This window comes from Blennius ocellaris (genome assembly GCF_963422515.1).
Source record: "Blennius ocellaris genome assembly, chromosome: 4".
Classification (NCBI taxonomy): Eukaryota; Metazoa; Chordata; class Actinopteri; order Blenniiformes; family Blenniidae; genus Blennius; species Blennius ocellaris.
In genome coordinates this window covers 4281058-4302860 of record NC_137653.1, presented here as the reverse complement: position 1 = coordinate 4302860, position 21803 = coordinate 4281058, and the positions used below count along the sequence as shown (strand labels likewise).

General features: G+C 45.4%; 1 protein-coding gene across 1 annotated transcript in view; it reads left to right on the top strand.

Moving 5' to 3' along the window:
• Window positions 1-21803, top strand: part of cacna2d2a (calcium channel, voltage-dependent, alpha 2/delta subunit 2a) — a gene marked incomplete at its 5' end in the record, with an annotated part of 149895 nt that overhangs the window by 107538 nt on the left and 20554 nt on the right. The window contains 7 exon segments of the mRNA XM_080495601.1: window positions 3183-3314; window positions 3540-3597; window positions 14564-14614; window positions 14813-14912; window positions 16484-16645; window positions 17818-17928; window positions 19120-19198. Of these exon segments, the coding sequence (XP_080351727.1) occupies window positions 3183-3314; window positions 3540-3597; window positions 14564-14614; window positions 14813-14912; window positions 16484-16645; window positions 17818-17928; window positions 19120-19198 (693 nt within the window).

Genomic DNA, 21803 nt, shown 5'->3' with positions numbered 1-21803 from the left:
CCGGTCTGGTTAAACGCTCGCGAGTTGCCGAGAGTTTTTATTTATTTTATTTTTTTTAATCTGACTCGATTACGGTCTCGCTGATTTTCACTCTCCAGTTCTTCGGAAGATCTGGAAGATCTGGAAATGTAGAGGCACCGTCATGAGAGACGGCATGAAGCTCTTTCGCTCACGACCGCTGCTTCCTTTTTGAAATCGAGCTTTAAATAACCGCACAGCAAGAAGTTGACAAATCAAGTTGCTAGGGGGGGGAATTTTTAAAAAACAAAAAAAACCTGACACTTTGAAAGTGAATAATAAATACATTCTTGTGACTGGATGTCACCAGTGACAGTTGGACAGTATATCATCTTCTGCCTCCGGTTTCCCCCTCGACACCACCAGCCACACGGCGACCTTCCCCCTTGTCCTCCCGCCTGGCAGCTCCGTCCTCGGCTGTCATCTCTCCTGCATGTGAGACCAAAACCAGTTGGACGTCGTCCCTCGCACTTTCCCACCAAACCGTCCCTCTGATGGACTCCTTCTTACTCCTGCCGTCGTCTCCAGACCCCCCACTGAGCTGGATCCCACTATCGTCCTGTGGATCGTCCCCTTTAACCCGCGTAGCTTCGACCCCCTTCGGACACAGATTGTTTCTCACTCTTGTACTTCATGTCTTGTTTTGGGTTTATGTTTCATGTTATGCTCAAAAATACTGTATGTCTTATTTCTCCATTGGACAGCGAGAGGAAAATTAAATGACCAGTATGCAATTGGGGATTGGACCAATGTCATCTGCTCTCCTACGTCTTGGATCGCTTTCGTTTCATTTCCATAAGTCATTAATAATAATGTATATTATGTTTGACATTACGGTGACATTGAACATTTAATGTATTTCTGATGAAGTGTTTTGACCCTTTTATTACTGACTAATGATGACCTCATATATACATGTGAGAAATATTTCACTTCATACCGCCCACATAAAGAGGGGGCGGGATCTTGAGATTTATGGTCAATTTATTTCCGTCTGAACGTAAAAATATTTTTAAATGATGGTGAATTCGATCTGACGTTCCTTACATAACGTGAAAACAAACAGAATAATACTTTTTTTTTTCCTGAAAGTGTGGCCTTACATTCTACCGTTTTTGATTTAGCAGTTTAAGCGGAAGTTTCTTTTGTATTTTATTTCCCCCCCCTCTCTCTCCCTCCCTCTCTTTTGCCCTCATGGGTGAGAAATTACATTTTTCCTTGCTGTGAACACAGTCACTCACTCGTGTTAATTTCTCTGTTTCTTTCCATCAATCACCCCCCCCCCCCAAATGGGGGTTTTATGTTTATGCTCATTTTGTGAGGCTCTATCCACCTCCGTTCTGCCTTTGTGTTTGTTTCTATGATGTTTTTTTTTTTTGCAGAAAAACATGTCAAGGAGCTCCCCTTGGTTATGGCAGCAATTTGGCTTTTATACAGTGCTGTCTTCCAGACACTGCCGTCTGTGTTTGAATGCTTTTGTTTCAGAGGATGGTAACAGACCAATGCTTTTCTGTTGAGGTGAGGGAAAAAAAAAAAAAATGCCAACAACAGCAACCGGTTTAGGTCAGTGGTTCCAGGTCCTGGAACCCGGGTCGGGGCGACTAAAGAAGACATATTGGGCCCGAGGGTTTTCCTGCTCTGAGCTTTGTTAAAATTAGATCTGCACATGTCAAAGAAAACCATATTGAGACGCTTTCCAGAATCCCGAGCAGACCTGGTAAACTGCCCATTGCTTTCATTTTGAAGCCTCCTGCTTTGCTGTGCTGGTCTGAGCGCATGAGGCTGCCAACGTTTTGATCCACTGTTATATTTTTGCACATCAGAAATTGGAGTGAATTTAGGTGAGGGGTTTCCAGGCAACGAGGTTGGCAGCTACTGTCTCTGGTTATGCTGTTTAATTCTTCTTTATTCGGAATCTTTCAGAGGTTAGCGTGGCGTTTCTTACCTCTAAACTGACAGCTTGTCACAGACCGAGCTGTAATTGAAAAAGCATGGGCGAAGTGGATAATGATCATTTATTTGTGTGAAATTCAAACGAGGGGTTGGGGAAAAGCTGGACTTGCCGGTTCAGAGGCTTATCTTGCTTTGGTTGGCTGAGTAATTAAATCAGAGGAGCGAGTGAAGTTCTCCTCAGCTCAGCGCCTCGTCTTGTTTCCTCTTTAATCAGGTGGCTATTAAACCTCTGATTGCACTCCCCATCTTTGACTTCAGCTTAGCTATTAAAACAAGACTGAGAGTATTTTAGTTTGAGCGTGTGTGTGCGCGCGCGTGCGTCCAGATAAATATTGTACAATAATGGCATGAATATATAAAATGTCATTTAAATCACAAGTGGAAGAAATCCAGTGTGAATGCAGTCAGGACAGTAATGACACGTTGACGTTGGCTGTGTTTTTTTCCTCCAGCGGCAACATGTTAGCCCACTCGCTTCTGACATGATGATGAATGTTTCTTTGTACAAATGTAAATCTATTTACCACCGCCACGCTATCTGTGACCTTACGTTATAACTCAAAACACACATTTATGCAGGCGACCACACATGCGCCCATAAAGCCGTCCTTTCTCTCTGCTGTGCTTTCCACCAACCCTCTAAACGCACGTGGACTCGTGGACATTCGCAGACGGGAGTTTCCATGAGTTTTTTTTTTTGCCTTCAGAAATTCCGCAGTGGTTTCTTGGTCCGCGTGCCGCCAGTGGCACGCTGCGTGACCTCCGCCAAGGTCATCTCCAATTCCGTTTCCGCGGCGCTCGGAGAGATCGCCCAGATTAGACGAACGCCAGGCTCGGATGGCGACCGCCGGCCGAGCTGCCTGCATACATCCATTCTTATGTGTTTAGCTTACTTGCGCTGGCACAGACAAGGTTGTTCAGCGAAGACAGTTGACCTTTGATTTAGAGACAAAGAGAAATTCTGATGTCACATTTTGAAAACTTTTACCACTCATCTCAGTACCCCCCCCCCCAAAAAAAAGGAACTATTTTTGTCTCTTGTAGTTTATATTTTTACTTTTGGGGCTTATTGAGCTCATTTACATTTTCTTTTTTTAAATCACTTCCCCGTTGCAGCAGAAATAGAACTTTTTGATAGATTTAAATACAGGTGAACGTCTGGTTTAAGTCTCTTACCCCGTGCGTTCGTCTTTGTGTGTGTTTTCCCACAGCCCCCGTCATCCTCAACGAACTGAACTGGACCCAGGCGTTGGAGCGGGTCTTCATCGAAAACCGAAGGGAGGACAGCTCCCTGCGCTGGCAGGTGTTTGGCAGTGCCACGGGGGTGACGCGATACTACCCAGGTAGGCTGCACGGAGGCCAGCGAGTCAACAGTCTGCCTCATAACTCCCGGCCAGATAAAGTCTAAATTGACCCTGGGGATCCGCGGCTGCAGAACATTGGCAATCTCTTATCAGATGGCTGTAGTGGTAACTCGATAGACAGAATGAAATTATGATTACTTTGATCTAATCTGATCTGAAATATCCTACAGTGCACTGCAACTCATTTTGCACTGCACTCTGCAGCCACTCCGTGGAGGGCGCCCAACAAGATTGACCTGTACGACGTCCGCAGGAGACCGTGGTAAGTGCCGTCTGTTTCTCCTCACTGTCCCCACCAGCGCTCAGGCCCACGAGAAAATCACTCATTTTATTTGGGTTTTTTTGCTGCATGTTGAGCATTTTGTGCAAAATTGCATAAGAGTCCTCACTGAGCTCATCATTTTTAGAAATCGTAAAACTTCAATGGACTTTAAGTTTCCCCGATGTGTTGTATAATTCCATCAGCGGTGCAGCGATACGTAGGCCAGAGGTGTCAAAACGATGGCTTACGGGCAAACTGTAGCCACGTATTTAATTTCCCCGTAGCAATTATTTATCTGCTTGTTTTTTTTCAATACATGGAGCTTAAATCAATATGATCCCCCCCATGTTAACAGCACACACTGCAACTCCTCCGCCACCCCCCACTGGAGCGGAGGTGTAGTGCGTTTCATTTTGTTAATACACAAAATACAGAGAAATCAATGTACACAGGAACCTTTGCAGATGCTGAAGGTTCCTGGTACTTTTGGTTGCGATGTGGTTACACGCCTGTTCACTAATAGTAAAGTCACGTCTCGGTTTTTAACGCGAAGTATCAGGATTCAAAGTGTTTGTTATAAATAACGCGTTGAGACGTCCTCATAGGTTTATTTTAGATAGACGGGATAATTTTAATGAATTTATATTGCAGATTTGTGCCCGAGAACCACTGAACTGATTAAGTGACAATGAAAAAACTAAATCCAAGAATATATATACATATGTAATTGAAATCCTAACTTGGTAAGACTGAGGTACAAAAAGATTAGTGTAGTTGACGGAGTACTAGCTGTTAAAGTTAAAATAAATTGTCCTAAATATATGAAGATGTTTCAGATATCTGCAACACGTTTGTAGTTGGGCTTGAAGGATTTTCAGATTTGCCTCTAAAATTTCCATTGTATGACTGAATTTAAACAGCGTGATAAATTCGTAAACAAATTTGCGACTCGTGTTGTCGTCGTTCTCGGTGTCTGCTGTGTGCGAGCGGCGTGTAGGTGAGAGCGGACAAATCTCTCAACAACACAAACATCAGCGGCGCGCGGAGGAGTAAAAGTGCTAAAAATTGCAGGGAATTCACTCTCCCGTCGCGCTGTGACAAAACTTTGATCTGCTCTGCATCTGCACACACACACACACATACACATTCACACACACACTGCAAACACATTCAAATGTAAATGTGTGTGAGATATTAGATGAATCAGCCTGTGTCCATTCAGTGAGTATCCTTTTATTTCTTGCGCTGAAAAGAAATAAAAATGTCCCGATTCTTTGCTCGGTGAATACAAGACCGTCTTTTCTATGGCTTCTGCAAACTTGTATGTACTTCACTGAAATTTTCATCACAATGTCACATCCTTGACGCATCATTGTCGCTATTATAAAACCGTTTCTCTCAAGTAACTTATATATTTCAAGAGGTTCAGAAAAAGAAAGAAAAAAATATCCCAACTGGCTTAAAGCCTATTGGCTCACTGAAGGACTTTGTGAATGTTATTGCCACATGCACAGAAAAAAGCCTTTAATACCTTAAATCCTGCCAGTGTGACCATTGCTGTGCAGCGTGCCCTCGTTTGCTCTCGCCCGCCTGGAGCTAAAAGAAAAGGTATTATTCACTGGACTGGGATGAACACGTTTTCCCGTCCCACATTTGTCCCGATTCGTGGCGATACGCAAATCAACACGGGGCTGAGTCTTCGTTTAAGGAGCCCGTCTTCGCCTGGCCGTTCTCCGGAAGAGCCGATGCCTGCACACGGGTGACGAGCTGGACAGAACTGGGCTGCGATGGGCCAAACGCCCGCCCGCCCGCCCACCCGCCCACCCGCCCGCCCCAGCTTCCTGTCCAGCCTTCGACTTTCAATCTACCTGCCACTGTCACATCGGCTTTGTGGCAGCAGAGCTTGTTGCCTGGTTACAGGCTGGAGTGAACTGGACATAATCATGACAGCAATGTTGATTAGACCTGACCCCATTTTCCATCTCTGTCTCCGTCCAGCTTCAACCTGAGTGGCTGTTTGAGGTCAGGCCTGGCTGGCAGATGAAGTCAACAAGCTCAGACCAAACGAATGCCAGCAAACAACCCTTTGCATTGTGTTTCAAGTTTGTCTGAAACATCAAACGCTGGGAATGGAATCATAATGTCTTCCGGTACAACAAAGGCGGTGTCTACATTTAAAATCACATTTAATAGCATGGTGGCATCGTTATTACTGGATATTATGTGAGATACCGATTAGTCACAATCCCTTTCGAGCTGTTTAACATTTCTAGGAGACACAGACGCACACGTTGACATTATACAACTTTTAAAAAAGTGTTGGTGGTGCGCACAGTTTTATAAATAGACCACATTCTCCAGTATCCACAGCTGATTCCTCACACTCGTCTATTGGTTTAACTGCGGTTATCGCCACTCTGCTGTCGCACCTGCTCCTCTCATAGCGTGTCTCCGCACACAGTTTGAGATTCGGTATTTTAAAGCCTTTGAACGGCTTGTTAACAACATCCTGCATCTGTAGCCGGACGTTTCCGGATCCCAAGATGCAAATACTCAACAACTACTGGTTGAAAATATATAGAGCGCTCCTTTGCAATATACATTAAAAAAAAAAAATTAAACAAGTAAAACATTAACAATTTTGAAATAATTGGAATGTTCGATTCTAATATATGACATGTCATTGTTAGCTCTTATGGAGCTCACATGAGTATTCAAAAAACTAAAAAAAAAACTTGCCACAGCTCAGTAGCTCTACAACTACAGACTAACAAGACTAACAAGGTGTTCCCTGAGACACTTTAATTTAGTTAACAGTTCAGCAACGTCTCCCCACTGCTGCGCTGTCCCATCAGGCAGCACTGGAAGCATGTAAGCTGCTGAAACAAACACGAGGCGTTGTGGAAGCGGAGTGAGTTTGAACAACAATCCCATCTCCGATCTGTCGGGTGGCGAAACCCGGCGTACGCCCGGGTTCCGTTGGCCTCCACCGCGTCGTGAGCGGCGGAATATGTGAGGACTGGCGCTGAGCGGCAGGTCACACAGAGGAAGAGGCTTATTTTGTGGACTCAGAGGAACACCTTGTCAAACCCCCCCCCCCCTCTACTCCCCCGGTCCTCCATGTTAGTCACTGTCATTTCTGTCGAGCCTTCACCCATGCTGGAGTCTCACACAACAACCCCCCCTCCCTCCCTCCCCTTTTAGCCTGTTGCCTAGCAACCTGTGCCCCGCCGTGCTGAGTGGCGGGGCCGTGGCGGGAGTGTCACGATATGTCAGGTCAGACCGGCGTGATTATAGTCTAACGCGCTGTCTCCCCCAACTGACATTCTCTGGCGGGGCCGGCCAATCACGCGCCTCGCAAAAACCAGCCCACTGGAGTTAGGTAAGCCCCATCATGCGTCGCCCCTGACAGCAGCCGGTGGCGGCATCCGTCACACCGACGGACGCACCGATAACCAAAACATTTACTCAAGGCTACGGTGAACGTAACCGATGCAACCGTCCGGCAAAACCCGCGTTAAAACCAGCTGTTCACTGGTTTCATTTTCCCCTCCGTCCACGTTTCAAAAAGGCTGTTTTTTAGACGTCTTTTCTCAGACGGTGTCAGAGCTCGTGCTGTCTGGATGTGCTTTTGCGCTGGCAGAGGCTGCATGACATCCGAGTGCCGGCGTTACCAAGAGACACGCTGTCATCTCTGGTGGTACGCTACTTGCTGAGGCACGTCAAAGCCCCGTATAACTTATTAACACTAATGCAACATGTAATTAGCTTCTTCAGCAAGGCCGCATACCGCTGAGCCATCGACCCAGATGGAAAGCAAACTGTACCTTTTTTGCAAAGCGATGATGGTTTATAGCCTCAAATGACAATTAGAGAAATGGAAAGAATGCTAAAATAGAGGCGGTTTTCAATTGTCTGGTGTTTTTTTCATGTTTGTTAGTTTTTTTATATATAATATTATCATCTGTAATCACACACCGTGGCCAAGTTAAACCTCAGTGAAGACAAATGTCACAGCTAGTTTGTCGTAATTGGACCTTATTTGTGAATAATGCCTTTGTTCTACATCATCTGATAAAGGCTCACCTGTTGCGCCGTGTGTGCACCAGTAGTTTTATTCTCATTTCACTTTAGATTTAAGGAACAGGAATAAACATTTCCTTAAAAATATTTTCAAAATCAAACGCACCCTGTCACCAGGTCCACTGACACACCTACCTGCTCGCTTCATACGTCCAATTTCACGAGATAGACACTGTAACGCTTCAGACTGCGTTGAAGTACACAGATATAATCGCCATTTGGGCTGGCGTCGCCTCCGTGAGGAGTCTTGTAGTCAATTATATGATTTTCCCACTGTGTCTGGAGATCGAGTTCCCCGCCAGTTTATAGAGAAGTAGACTTGTTGTTTGACTGGGAGCGATCGATTGTGGTGTGACTGACCTGCACCTGAAAGTCCAGGTGGTCCTCTGTGGGGGGGGGGAACAAATCATAGGGCCTCCTGCCTCTGCAGATGGGATTCCTTTCCTTCCGCTTCCAACCGCCTCCGGGAAAATTAATGGTCCAGTCAACACACTTAATTGTCTCCAATTGCTCTGACATTAATTATTAACATTTGTCCATTATAATGTCTGTTCGTGTTATCAGGGGAAGTGAAGCAGAGGGTGAAGTGAGGCGGGGGGGGGCGAGCGGCAAGTGAAAGGCTGGGGAGAGAAATAACCACAGACAGGCGTGGAGGCCTGTTAGCCAAGCGTTGCAAAGATCCCATTACCTCCCAGGTTCACAACTGCATGTAGGCTATATCACATATTGATTTTCTTCAGAAAGTCAATCCAACCTCTTTATAAATATTGTGACTGCTGGTCAGTCCTCGAAGCAGAGGCTCCCCTAAAACGTCACCCAATATCTGGAACCTGGAGCCCCTTTTTTTTTATTCTCGTCTCTCCACTTTCAGGTGAGATGCTGAGTCCAGAATAATGACGGTATTGTTAATGTTCCTGCAAGTGAAGCAAAGCTTTGGCAGTTTCAATAAAAATGACCCCGATGAATTTAAAAAAAAAAAGAAAAAAAGCAAACGTTTTAAAATGTGCCGCCTCGTAATATTTAAAGTCCAATATGCAAATCTCCTTTAAACACTCCGATTTGGTTTTCTTTTCAGAAAGCAAAACTAATGTTGTATGTCGCCAGGCACAACCCAAAATATGAAAATGTGACTCTTGGCACCAACATTTCCCCAATAATCAAAAGAAAAGTGGAATAAATAAGCCACAGACAACATCTTTTTTTTTTTTCTGCCGCGGGCTCTCTGGGCGCCGTCCTCCTATATTTTTATCTTAATTCAATCTTTATTCGCCTGCCACATCCACAGGAGCACTAAGAGAGCAGCAGTCCATAAAATAATAAGCCCATCAGCACAGCACAAATCCACACGTGTATAGGAGTCTCACACGCATGCACACGGACGGCAGCATTTCCCCGCCGTTATGCAGTCGTCCCATTACGACTACTCTGCACGATGCGCGTATATCAAAGCTGCTCCACGTCGCCGCCGACAATGCGAGCGCGTGGCACAAAACGTACAGTACATATATGCCCCGCTCATTATATACGAGCACTGTATGTTGTCCACGGTGTGAAATCATGAAACGTCCGCGCTCGTGGGCAGCCGCCAGTAAACACAATCCCAACAAAGCAAGCGCGTTTATCTTCCGCCGCATTCGCCGTCGGAGCGAGCCCACGTCGTATCATGTGACGTGTGTCTGCCACATGTGTCTGAAATGTATGTATTAGATAATTCCTCCAATTTAAATGTAATGCACAACACTTTGTCGAATGGGTCAGGGTGCATAAACACAATCTCCAGAGAGGAGTTGCCCCCCCCCCCGGCGAAGTTAATGTATTGATTTTGCAGCGCTGTGCCATGACAAAAATATTTCATGAATTCCAATGAGACTCTTTTACCAGACCGCCGCCGCTTCTGCTGCTGCTGCAAGAAAAAAAAAGCAAAATACAATCACCAGAACGCCAAATATGTTATTGTGTTCATTGCTTGTATAATGCATATCTTTTAGATTTATGGGAGTGGGGCGATGGGTTGTGAGGCTGGAGTGGCCGCGAATGTTCCCGCTTTTAATCTCCTCTCACTTAGAGCCGATACCTCGTCCCACCTCGGTGTAAAGAGCACGCGTCGGCTGCACACGCAATTCACACTCTATCTTGATTTTACATATTGTCCTGCGTGTATTCGTGACGGCATGAACACGTTTATATCATGACATACATGATGCTTGATATGACTTTCTGGGGATTTCTATGGCCGTGCAATCTACCGCTGCTGCTGCTGCGACGGGCAAAACCGCTTTTCAATTTATTTGCTTTATAATATATCAAAAAATAGTAGGGGGAAAAGAAAAAAAACACTGGCCATATAAACTCTTGCAATCATATTTATCACACATCTTCTGTTATGGTTTACTATATATACTTAAACTTAAAAAATATAGATATATAAATACCCTACAATATAAAATAAAGACAGTTCATATATGATGTCAGAAATAAGGAAAATTTCACTTGATAATTGGAAGAAACGTAATAGGCTTCTTTCTTAATGAACATAAAGCATAATTTTAAATGAATATGGGCACTCCATTGCATGGATCTCGGTTGGTTCATTTGGTTCCTATTTTATTGAGCTGAGTCTTGTTTGATTTTCCTTTTTTTGTTTTAACTTTTTCATTTCAAGTTAATTATAAGTTAATTTTTTCATTTACAAATGTGTTTTATCAATAGAGTGTCAAACAATGACAAAGGTTGACGTTCTGTTGGACATATTTTGCTTTTATTTGGATTTCACACACAACACATATAACCACTAATAGGTTTTCTCGAAAAACCGAAAGACACTCTGCCTTCTCTGGTGTCCTATTTTTATGAATCCCATATTTCAGAGATAATTTGGCCCAAGATTGGTCCCTGACTTTCGAGTTTGGTGCACAAGATGGATGCATGTGTGAATATCTTAAAGAATCCATTAGAGCCCAAATGAACACGTGTCCTCCTCAATGAAATCGTCAGATTTGCGCTGGTTAGATGTCAAGGTCGCCGCGACCTCACGGCCGTTTCGTTTCTGTGAATGCAGCATCACAGGACAACCTTCCCTTTGCACCTTTCATTTCATGTCGTGCGTCGTCTTCACTCCATGTGATATTTGAGTCTAGACAGACATTTAAGTCAACCCGCAACTCTGCCGGTTGGCGGAGGGATTCCACCGTGAGGCGGTAATTCTAGTTTATGAGGTGTAATATGTCACTTAGCTGCCTGGATGGGGTGTGACGGACAGGGGCTGGAGCCGGACCCGGCGCTTTCACATCCGTTTATCTTCTGTAATGAGCTGCTTGCAGAGTGAACAGGAGCTGACGCATTATCACGGAAATAACGACAACAACAAAAAAAAAAAAACACAAAAGTGCTGCCTGAAAACAAATGGTTCGAAAGAAGCACTGATGCTTTGGTGCGAGCGGTGGGATTCGGACCGCGGCACAGAGAGCGTGGAGAGGCCAGCGTCTGAGACGTGGCGTTGGCTGGACGGTGGTTTCATATCTGGGGGGGACACAGAATGGGGCGACGGGAACTCGGTTCAGCACCAGCCAGGCCCATCTGCTTGTCACCTGGCCTTGGCACGCCGTGGACTGGGTAATGACAGGGAAAGAATGGCATCGGTGGGCAGGAGCTGAGAGGTAATTACTGACTGGAATCCATGCAGAAACAACACATCTGGATCTATGAGTCAAAAAAAAAATGTGGAGAATTATACGCTCGCGCCCCGGCCTCGCGTTCGTGATTCCTATCTGTCAGAACCAGGAAGCAACATGCGAGCCTGGAGACTGGAAATCCTTGACTCCTTATCCCGCTCGCTCCGATCCCCGATGTCCGTTGCTCAGAGGCACGGAGGGAATTCGGTTGTACTCGAGGCAACGCGAAGGGAGAGAAAAAGACAATCTATGTGGAGGATCAGCCACGGCAGCACTGCCGCTCCAGTGATGAGGGACGCTCTCCCCGGCTCATGTGTTGCTCTTCTTAACTCCATCACTGCTCATACGTTCTTCTCAAACCCCATTACTGCTGATCAATGCTGCCTCTCTCACAGTTAGAGGGAAATGATGTGCTTGAAAGTTATATATCTTTTTTTTCCATAGCTTGCGTGGTTCTCCATTGTGAGATTTGACTTTGGGTCCAGCTGAAGATGACCTATAATGAACGAGTAATAGAAGTCTGCATTGCCTCATAATTAACATTCGGCCACTTGAAAATAACTTGGAGTCCCCATTATGGCGCTATTCTCCGCCACGAGAGGCGGACTGACCACAGGAGTTAATGAAATCCAGCAGTTGGTCTGTGGGCATCAGCCGCCACCAAATGACCCTCCTTCAATCTCCAGACGGGGCGTCGCTCTCTGTCCATGGAGCCCGGGGGAGTTGAGACGAGGGCCGCAATCTCACCGCGACTCCGTCCTGCATCGATGATCACTTTCACAAACCCCATCCTCTGAAAAGAAAGCAGCTCCCTCTGTGTGAAGTCTCTCTCTCTCTCTCTCTCTCTCTCTCTCTCTCTCTCGCTCTCTCGCTCTCTCTCTCTCTCTCTCTCTCTCTCTCTCTCTCTCTCTCTGGCTCTCACTGCCTCAAATTAAGATTTCAGTAATTAAATTGATAAAAGTCATGCATGCCAATATGCCTCATGGTTCCAGACCTGATTTCGTACGCCATGCAGTTGTGGAGAGCTTGTGGAAGTTCCACCTTTGATGTGGCATTCTTTATTATTGAAAATAATTGGATTCAACCCTCCCTCTCTCTCCTTCTCTCTCTCTCCCCTTCTCTCTCTCTCTCTCTCTCTCGTACACTCTTGACTATGTTCACTCTGGGCATGCTCCGTTTTTCGACCTCTTGCTGCTGGAGTCCCTGAGTTAACTGGTGGTTCCAGGCAGGTTTTGCAGTGGAGGCCAGGTTGAATCTCGGGGGGGGGGAAATCAGATTTGGGCGTCCCGGGCAGGCAGTGTGCAGAGAGATGTCACTTCACCGCAGGTCGGAGGTCGTTGTGCAGGTTGGGGTTGGCGGCTGCCAGCGAGTGGGACCGCCGGGAGCCTGCGGCAGCGGCAGCGGAAGCCTACCGGGGGCTCCGTTGCTGTGCCTCCATATCAGTTTGGCCGAACATAAGAAAAGAGCCTCTCTGGCCCACAGGCAGCTGGCTTCCCTCCACACTCAGCGGAATGGCTGATAATCAGCAGAAAGAGACCCCTGATGATTACTCTGCCTCTGCCTAAGACGGCTGCTAACTGCTCGCCTGCTCACTCCTCAGAATGTCAAACTAATACTCTCGTCTGAACACCCCCCATCCTTCCTTCCACTCCCAATGCACCATCGCATGGCCTATAATGTCCATCAATCTCCACTCTCTTTGTATCAGTGGTAAATGTGAATTTAATTGCCACTGGAAGAGACTGAGGGGAATTTTGATTTCCCTCTGTATGTCATCCTCTATCAACATTGGACAGACGGTATGCGAGCGCATGTTCCAGGACACAAGTTGTCTTGGCCAGCTAGTTTGGTGGCGTCTCTCCCTCGCGGGCCTTTCGCCGCCGACTCGCGCCCAGAACAGACTAGCTGCTTCGCGGCTGAAGCACAGTAATGTAATCCAGCGCCGCCCCCCCCCCCCCCCCTCCCGCCCCGGCCTTCACCCCAAACAAAGCGTCCGCCAGAGTAAATAATGTGCTTGACGCCAAACTGATGAGTCATCAAAACAAGAGGACATCAGCGACCTTATTTTACTGACAGCTCTTAGCTCAGCACGGGCTTCCCACTGCACAGGTCAACGCCATTCAGGCTGCTCCTCGACAGGTTTATATAAATTTCAAGTGACTAAATATGAAGGGTATTCCACTCTGAGTCACCAGAGAGCAGCGTGACTGCAACAAAATGTATAAACGTAAACTGGTTCAATGTGTCTTTTCATGGTTCGTCTGTGATTTTAATTAAAACAAACAAACAAACAAAAAACTACCACCCAAGTGTTAGCCTGGAAAATTTTGATTTGTGTTTGTTTTTTGCTTTTTGTTTTCAATAATTAATCTTGTAGGCCGTTGCATGAAGCAGCACACGGTATATTTAATGTCATTAAGAGGAAAAAATGAGCTTGTCCTCAGATTTTAAAGACCTATGACTTCTTAAATGTTTAGCACCTTTAAGTGACACTACATTACAGTGTGACGTTATTTAACGTGTCCCTGAAATCAACATCGACGCAGATTATAGAGACCTTATGGTGTTATTTTCTTCCGTTCATATTTGAATAACGTCGCAAGAACAAGTAAGAAACAAACTTTAAAATAAATATTTGTAGCGACTAAGTGATTCTCTCTAAATGTCAGCTGTATTTTGAAATATTATCCTGAAAGTAAAGATAATGGTGCAATTAGCACAGATTCACATCCGTCTTCGTCGGTTCATACCGAGTAAAATAAGTATTTATTTCACGCCTTTTAGACTCATTACGAGTCTTTTCTTTTACAACAGGTCTTTCCCACGGCGATGGCTTGCACGGTTCGGGGGTTAAACAGCTCAGTGCAGGCCATTGTGCTAAATGTGTTATTATTTACTTAGACCATAAACTAATAATTACTTTGGCTCATGCGGTAATTATTTAGAGGAGGCATTGTTGTTCTGCGAGGAGGACTATCTGTGTTGAAGTCAGCCGACAGCAGCTGTGGCCAACACTGAAGTATATAACAACTTATTAACTCTTCTAAGCACATAAGCCTTTTCAGTATTCTGTAGCTTAAGTGGGCTCAGCCGTGGTCGCTCCACATTATCGTGGTTCGGCTCATTGTGACTTTGGCTTCTTTTTTCTTTTGCTGCAATTTTCAGAGATTATGGGAACAAATTAAAGCCGGCTCTTTGTGTCTTTTGTACAGGTATATCCAAGGAGCATCGTCTCCAAAGGACATGGTCATCATAGTGGATGTGTGAGTATCTCAATCCTCTTTCAACCCCCCCACCCTTCTCCTCTTCCCCGGGTGGAGTGTCAGTCTTCTTCAAAGGGCGCTAGTGCCACCTGTTGGCATGTGGAAAGTCCATAGTGCCCCTTGTTCATCTTCAAACCTTAACTTTCTTTGGATTTGTCCTCGTGTTATGAAGCCTCTCTTGCTTCCCCCCCCCTGCAGGAGTGGGAGTGTCAGTGGACTCACCCTGAAGCTCATGAAAACCTCGGTGATTGAAATGCTGGACACCCTGTCGGACGACGACTACGTCAACGTGGCCAGGGTGAGCCGTCGCCCCCGCGGGTCGCGTGACCTGCGACACGAGTCGCCCTCCGCGACGCCGACGCCAATATTTGTGGTATTCATTAGGCAGGTGCTAATCAAGCGGGGAGTCGGTAAGCGGCACAGTGTGCTCATGCTGCTCCCGGTTGTTTGCTCGCAGTGGAAACTGTGCACCTCCCTCATTACCGCGTGTTTGCTCTGCCTGCCTCGCCGTCATCTGCAGGATTGGACTCGTCTGTCTCTTTCACTCTTCACTGATTACCAAGTTTTGTATTAGGGCTAATGTGCAGGGGAATATTAATGCAATTCTATATTGCAGGATAAATAAAACACACACACACTAACACCAACAGGTCCACTCACTTGGTGTGGTGGCTCTGTTTGTAGACTGCCATTCGGTAATCCTTCATAATCCAGAGCTTTTAGCCAGTGTGTGCCTCTAAATCCCGGCTCTGAGAGCAAGAAATGAGCACATGAGCTTGATAATCTGTGTGAAAGTGCATCTGATTTTCACTCGTGTAAAGAAAGCGGGAGCTTACAGAAACTTTGAATTATTTGCGAGCGCAAAATACGCTAATGACTGAGAAATGAACTGAAAGCAACCATCAGACGTCATCGTCTGAGCCTGCACGCCTCACTGCACTTCTTTATGACCAACTGTGGCTCCCCTTTCTAACAGCAGTATAATTAGTTATAATGATATAGGCTTTATTTGATAGGGCTTTTTTTTTTTTTTTTTCTTTAATTTATAGCAGATAGTAGATGTACCCCAATTCATTTTTTTCTTAATCTTGTTTTACAGCTCGACTTTTCAAGTTTTGACACCGTGATGAATGTCAAATGTACGCCACTGAATACTTTTAATTTCTTTGTCAGTTCAAAATAAAGAGAGAGAGAGAGACAACAGCACCGAACCAGAAATGTCACATTTTTAACGTCAATCTGTCCCGAAAATGTCAGCGGATTGTGAAGTTGACCTTCAAGGAGAAACGACTATTGAAACACGCGATTACAGAGGCTGCTGCTAATATCGTGATCACACACAAACACACACGCACACACACAGACACCCTGCACGCAAGTCAATCGCACAGCTTTAGCGTAATTTGCTAGATGAGATGAGACAGACGATATTACCTTGGCTGGGTTCGTGTTGCGGTGCAACACGCCGGCGTTTCAGATGCACCTGTTCTTTCTTGTGTGGAAAGTTGTAATTGCCTGCGTTTGCTGGCAGACGGAGAGCAGCGGGGCAGCTTACATCTGTACGCTCCTGCAACTGCGTTCCTGCTGCCGCGATGGCAGGCCGCGCAGAAACGGACATTCTTATTTGCTACGCACGCAAATCAGCTGTAACATTATGACTAACTGAATAATATTGTGCAGGTTCTTTAATATTGTGCAGGCCACTCACAAGCCTGTCACTGCTTTTCCTGCCTTTGACCACATTTAATAGATACTAACACCCCACATAAGGCTGTGATTTTTTGGGGAAATGATCCGACTCATTGTTTTGCACAATTTCACCCCTTTTAAATAAACTCATGCGTGGTTTCTCTATATCTTCCGTTTTAGTTCAACGAAAAGGCCGACGCTGTCGTTCCGTGCTTCAGGACTCTGGTCCAGGCCAACGTTCGCAACAAGAAGATCTTCAAGGAGGCCGTCATGCATATGCAAGCCAAAGGAACCACGGATTACAAGTCTGGCTTCACGTTTGCCTTCGAACAGCTTCTCAATGTAAGAACAAAGTCCTGAAGTGCATCCAGAAAGCCTTAAATCACACGCCGCCGTGCCGCGCCGTGGGTCCTACATGGTCACCCCGTCTAATCCGGTTGATAAAACTGGATTTACAGCGATAGCACAACCCTGACAGTGATTGGCTGTAGCCCTGCATAAGACATTTCCGGAGCGCTGTCACCGTTGAAGGTGGGTCCAATCACGGCTGTTGTGGTGATGGAAGAGCCGCTCGCTGTTTTTTTTCTGCAGCAGCCAGCACCGCGGTGAGGTCTGTCAGCAGCAGGCGTCCACGTGCTCTCGACACAGGTGCTGCCTCAGCTTCCATATGCTGCTGTGTATTTTAGGAGGCTGCCACCCTAATGGGCTCTGATGGGATGATTGATGAGCGCAGCCCAGAGGAGATCAGCCACAGACACTTTATATTCCTCTGGTGGGCTCGGAGGCAGAGAGCCAAGTACCCCCCCCTAAACCCCCCACCCCCTCCACCCTACTCTTCCTCGCGCAGGCAGAATTAGAAAATAAAAAGGCCCCTTTAATCGCTGTCTGCTGCAGACTCGCTGCCATGATTGGTGGCAGAAACACAATAAAAATATGTAATTGTCGCCGTGTTATTTATCTTTATTAGGATCTTGTCACATTGACGTGCCGCCGGGCTGCATATCAATGACAGCTGCCATGCGAGAGGGGGCGCGGATATGCTTGAGAGAATGCTTCTGAGACAACCACATTTAATGCTGGGATAATGTTATATACTCGAGATGCAATCCCAAAATCAGGCTAATATGACAAATCCCATGCCTGCCAAGGAAAGGAGTCCACAAATGTACGATGAAGAGCTCCGAGTGAAAGCTGAGAGTGGATTAGATGGATCTGTTACGCCAACATTTTCGGGAAAGAAGAAGGGGGGAAAAGAATAGTGTGAGGAAATGATACACGGGGAATGAGTATGCTTGCTGGCGCCAACAGGAAGCTGGTGTTGTGGGGCAAGATGTTAATTAGTATGAAGACGCCTTGTTTCCCCCCCCCCACATATTTACCAGGCTAATTCACTTTTTCAGAATACTGTTGGAGCAGCGGGACCTTGTTCTTTTGTGCCTCTAACCTGTGTCCCCGCCATGTTCCCTTTTCTTCCTCCTCTCGTCTCCCTCTTGTTGTCGTTTCATGTGCCGCAGGAGAGCAGCGCCCCGAGGGCCAACTGCAATAAGATGATAATGATGTTTACAGATGGCGGGGAGGATCGTGCACAGGACATCTTCGAGAAGTACAACTGGCCCAACAAAACGGTGAGTGTGCGACGCCGTCACGCGTCGGTCGCCCTCCGCCGGTGCCGGGGAGATCACGTACGTCCAGAAAGAGTCTTAAGAGTCCCATTTCCGACCCCCGTCGCCAGGCTTTTCTGCTGACATTGTCTCATTACAGCCCCGAGCAGTTGTTAGACTGTCAGACATGCCAAGTGCTCCAATCTGTGCAAACAATTGTCCTTTCCAAGCTTTTTTCACATCTATTTTTGTTGCGCTTCTTATGTTATTGTGGATTTTTTTTTTTTTTTTTTTTGGATTTGTATTCATCTTTTCTCTGCTCTCAATCTGTCTCTCCGTCTTTCTCACTTCTCGTGTCTCTTTTGTTGTTTGGCTGCTGGTGTTAACAGCTCTGACCTGCTGGCTAATTAGCCTCTTTATCATCAGAGCTTGTAATATTAAAGCCTGTAGAGAGTCTTATGATTTTATTTATTTTTTTCGTCTTTGTTCTCGCCTTGTTGCGGTTTCCACGCCTTCATTTCATGTTCCAAACAATATTAATTCTGATTGTTATTACAACCGTGCCTCCTCGTGACGTCTTCTGTCATACAGGAGAAGATGTGACTTCTTCAGCATTTTAGCGTCACAACAATAGTGACAGTAAAATATAGAATTTCTGCAAATAGCCTGTGTTGATAGAAGAAAAAGGCTTGGGTGGGGCGTTGTTCTGCATTATTTACTGTATAGAATACTATTTTATTTAACTGTTATGTATTCATAACCTTTCATTTTTTTTCTTCCAAAAGTTTCTTATTTTTTAACCACTTTCACGTTTTTGAAAATTTGGTCTTATCATTATCTATTTGCTTATTTAATGAGGAACTGTGAGACAAATGTTAAAGTTTCTGCTCTAAAAAACTGAATATGAAAATGAGACTTAATTCAATTTAAACTGGAATAAAGAGGGTAAACGAACACATTGAAGATCTTTAAATCATCATTTAGGATCTTGTTAAAGCATTCAACACACAGTGTCAAAGTACACGATATGGAAGGTAAATGCGTTTCAATAATATTGTTCGTAGAATTGAAAACCACATATTCTGCTAAGCATCAACAAAAGATCTCCTCTGTATATAAGCTCAACAGTCATCAATACGTACTAGTGTCTGTAGTATTTGTCCTTTTCTTCCACACTCTCTTCCTTTTCCTTATTTGTGTCGTTTCCTTGTTCAGGTTCGGGTTTTCACCTTCTCCGTCGGTCAGCACAATTATGACGTCACTCCTTTGCAGTGGATCGCTTGTGCCAATAAAGGTAAGTGAGCAAGCAAGTGTTCATGAGCATTTCATCCCCCCCGGCGGTAAAAATAATTAAGCTGGAGACGGTGTATATAGAGAAGATTGAGGGTATTATATCCTTTCAGTCCAGCACGCAAACCACACACTGCTCGTTGGTGAAATATGCATTAAAGCAGATGGACTTGCTGCGGCTCAGGGGGATTGCACAGTCGGTGGTTTGATCTCTGTCTCCTCTCATTCACATATTGAATTATGCGCGTTCTGATTTTATTGGCGCTCACATTTTTCCTGTTATACATATACTGCATACTCGAATAGGTTTCTGTATTAATGCATTTGAGAATAATTCTAGTGACTTCCACTTATTCTAATTCAGTCAGTATGCATATCATATTTGGTGCAGCACCAAAGTAGTGAGCAACATTTTTTTTTTTTTTCACTTTGGCTTGATTTTTGTATTGAATGGACTTATTGTTGAACCCAACAAAACCTGCGTTTCTCACTACACTGCAGTGATGTACAGGTATACTAACGGTGTTGTAGGGAAACCGTCTTGTGCACAAGAGATCCAGGAGCATTTATCCGTGTTTGTATTAACAGCAGTCGATGCACAGAGTGCAGGATTGCACTTAACTCTTTAAGTTGACCATGTTTTGAGCGTAATGTTCGAGAAAACAAATCAAGGTGTCCTCTCCTATTCCCTTCTGAAGCCAGGTGTGCTGGCACCACGGCACATCGCTATAGTGACAATGATTTCCCCAGCCAATAGAAACCAACTCTTTTCAGGAGACAAAAAAAAAAAAAAAAAAATAACAGATCTACTCATGCACAAAGCGAAAGCAACAGCTGTGATGAAGCTCAGGACTGAGGAAATGCACTTTATGACAAATTACTTGTGACAGCACGACGGTATGAAGTCAACAAAAGTAAGCAATAACCTTCGATATTAGATCCTCCCGTCCTGTCAGGTAAAATCATGACGTTACCACTCGTGTACCATGAGCACAGATGCTACAAGAAGCTTATGGGGACACTGCAAGTATTTATTATACACATTAAATAGAGTTATGCAAACGTCGTGCAACAAATGCAACTTAAAGTTGGCGGTCCCCTCGATGCCCTTAAATGGACGGTAAAAAAAAAAAAAACTGCATCGCCGACTGAAGCGTGAGGCTTTTTGCCACACGCACATTAATACACAGACACATTTGGTGTTTGAACGGCAGTGTTGCCCAGTAACCGCACAGCCAGTGTGGAAGCTGGACGTTAAAGCAATTAGCCGTGTCCCGGTCACTTCTCTGCAGCAGATTTCACTAGCTTTGACAAACGGATGGTGGCGGTTAAGCAAAAACAAATATTTGCCCAGTTTCACATGACCTCAAAATGTATGTCTTAGAGCAACCGGGTGGGCTTCGTTGGTGCTGTGGTGAAACTGAGGATAAGGGCCAACAGCAGGGTTGTGTGTGTGTGTGAATGTCTACAAGTAGCTGATGACAGACAGAGATAATAACACGAAAAGGGGATTGGAAACGCAGGATTGTTTTGTTTTTTTTAACGTCACTGCCAGTAAATAAGACATCAGAGCACCGCCCGCACTGTTTTTTTTTTTTTTTTTTTTTTATTATTTTTAAATACTTTACAGTCATTCCAATTTGCTGTTATAGAGAAAATAGAAAAGCCCAACATATCCACATGAGCAAGCAGGTGTGTTTGCGACTGTGGAAAGGAAAAACTCCCTCAACAAGGAGAAACCTTTGCAGAAACCAGACTCAGAGGTGGCGGCATTCTGCGGACCGGTTGGGGTGAGAGGATAGAGGAGAGGAGAGGAGAGACAGAGAAAGGCTTGGTGAAACAAAATAAATACAAAAAATACAAAATACAAAATACATACAATACCCTTGTTAGTGCTACATACTATTTTTTTTTTGTTTTTTTTTGATAATACATTAACCACAGTGATCTAAATATTTTCCAACTGCCATGAGATTAAGACCAGCCTGAGCAACAACAGAGCAAAAGACCTAAATAATGACAGCAATTATAACAAAAGCAAAAACAAAAAGGACATAGAAAAAAAATAAATAAATAAAACAAACAAACAAACACAACAACAACAAAAGCAAACAACAACTTGGTTTTGATCATTAACAGAACAATCTCGTCAATGAGGAGTGGAAGTGTGTGTGTGTGTGTGTGTGTGTGTGTGTGTGTGTGTGTGTGTGTGTGTGTGTGTGTGTGTGTGTGTGTGTGTGTGTGTGTGTGTGTGTGTGTGTGTGTGTGTGTGTGTGTGTGTGTGTGTGTGTGTGTGGTTTGTCCTCTGGATGTGAATGGAACTGTTGTGGGGGGGGCCGCAGCACCACCCCGGAGCCCAAGGCCACCAGGGCCGGACGCCGCCACTCCGGCACCCAGCGACCCGCCGGATCCAGGGAGGCCCCGACAAACCCCCCCGGAGAGCCACGCCCCAACCCGGAAGGCACCAGATGGAGCGCGCAGAGAGGACCCCCCCCCAGGCCAGAGGGGCCCACAGGAGAAGGATAAAGGGTGCAGAGCCCCGGGCCCCGACCGAGCCGCCAAGCCGGGACCGGCCAGTGCAGCGCCCCCAGGCCACGCGGGCAGGGAGC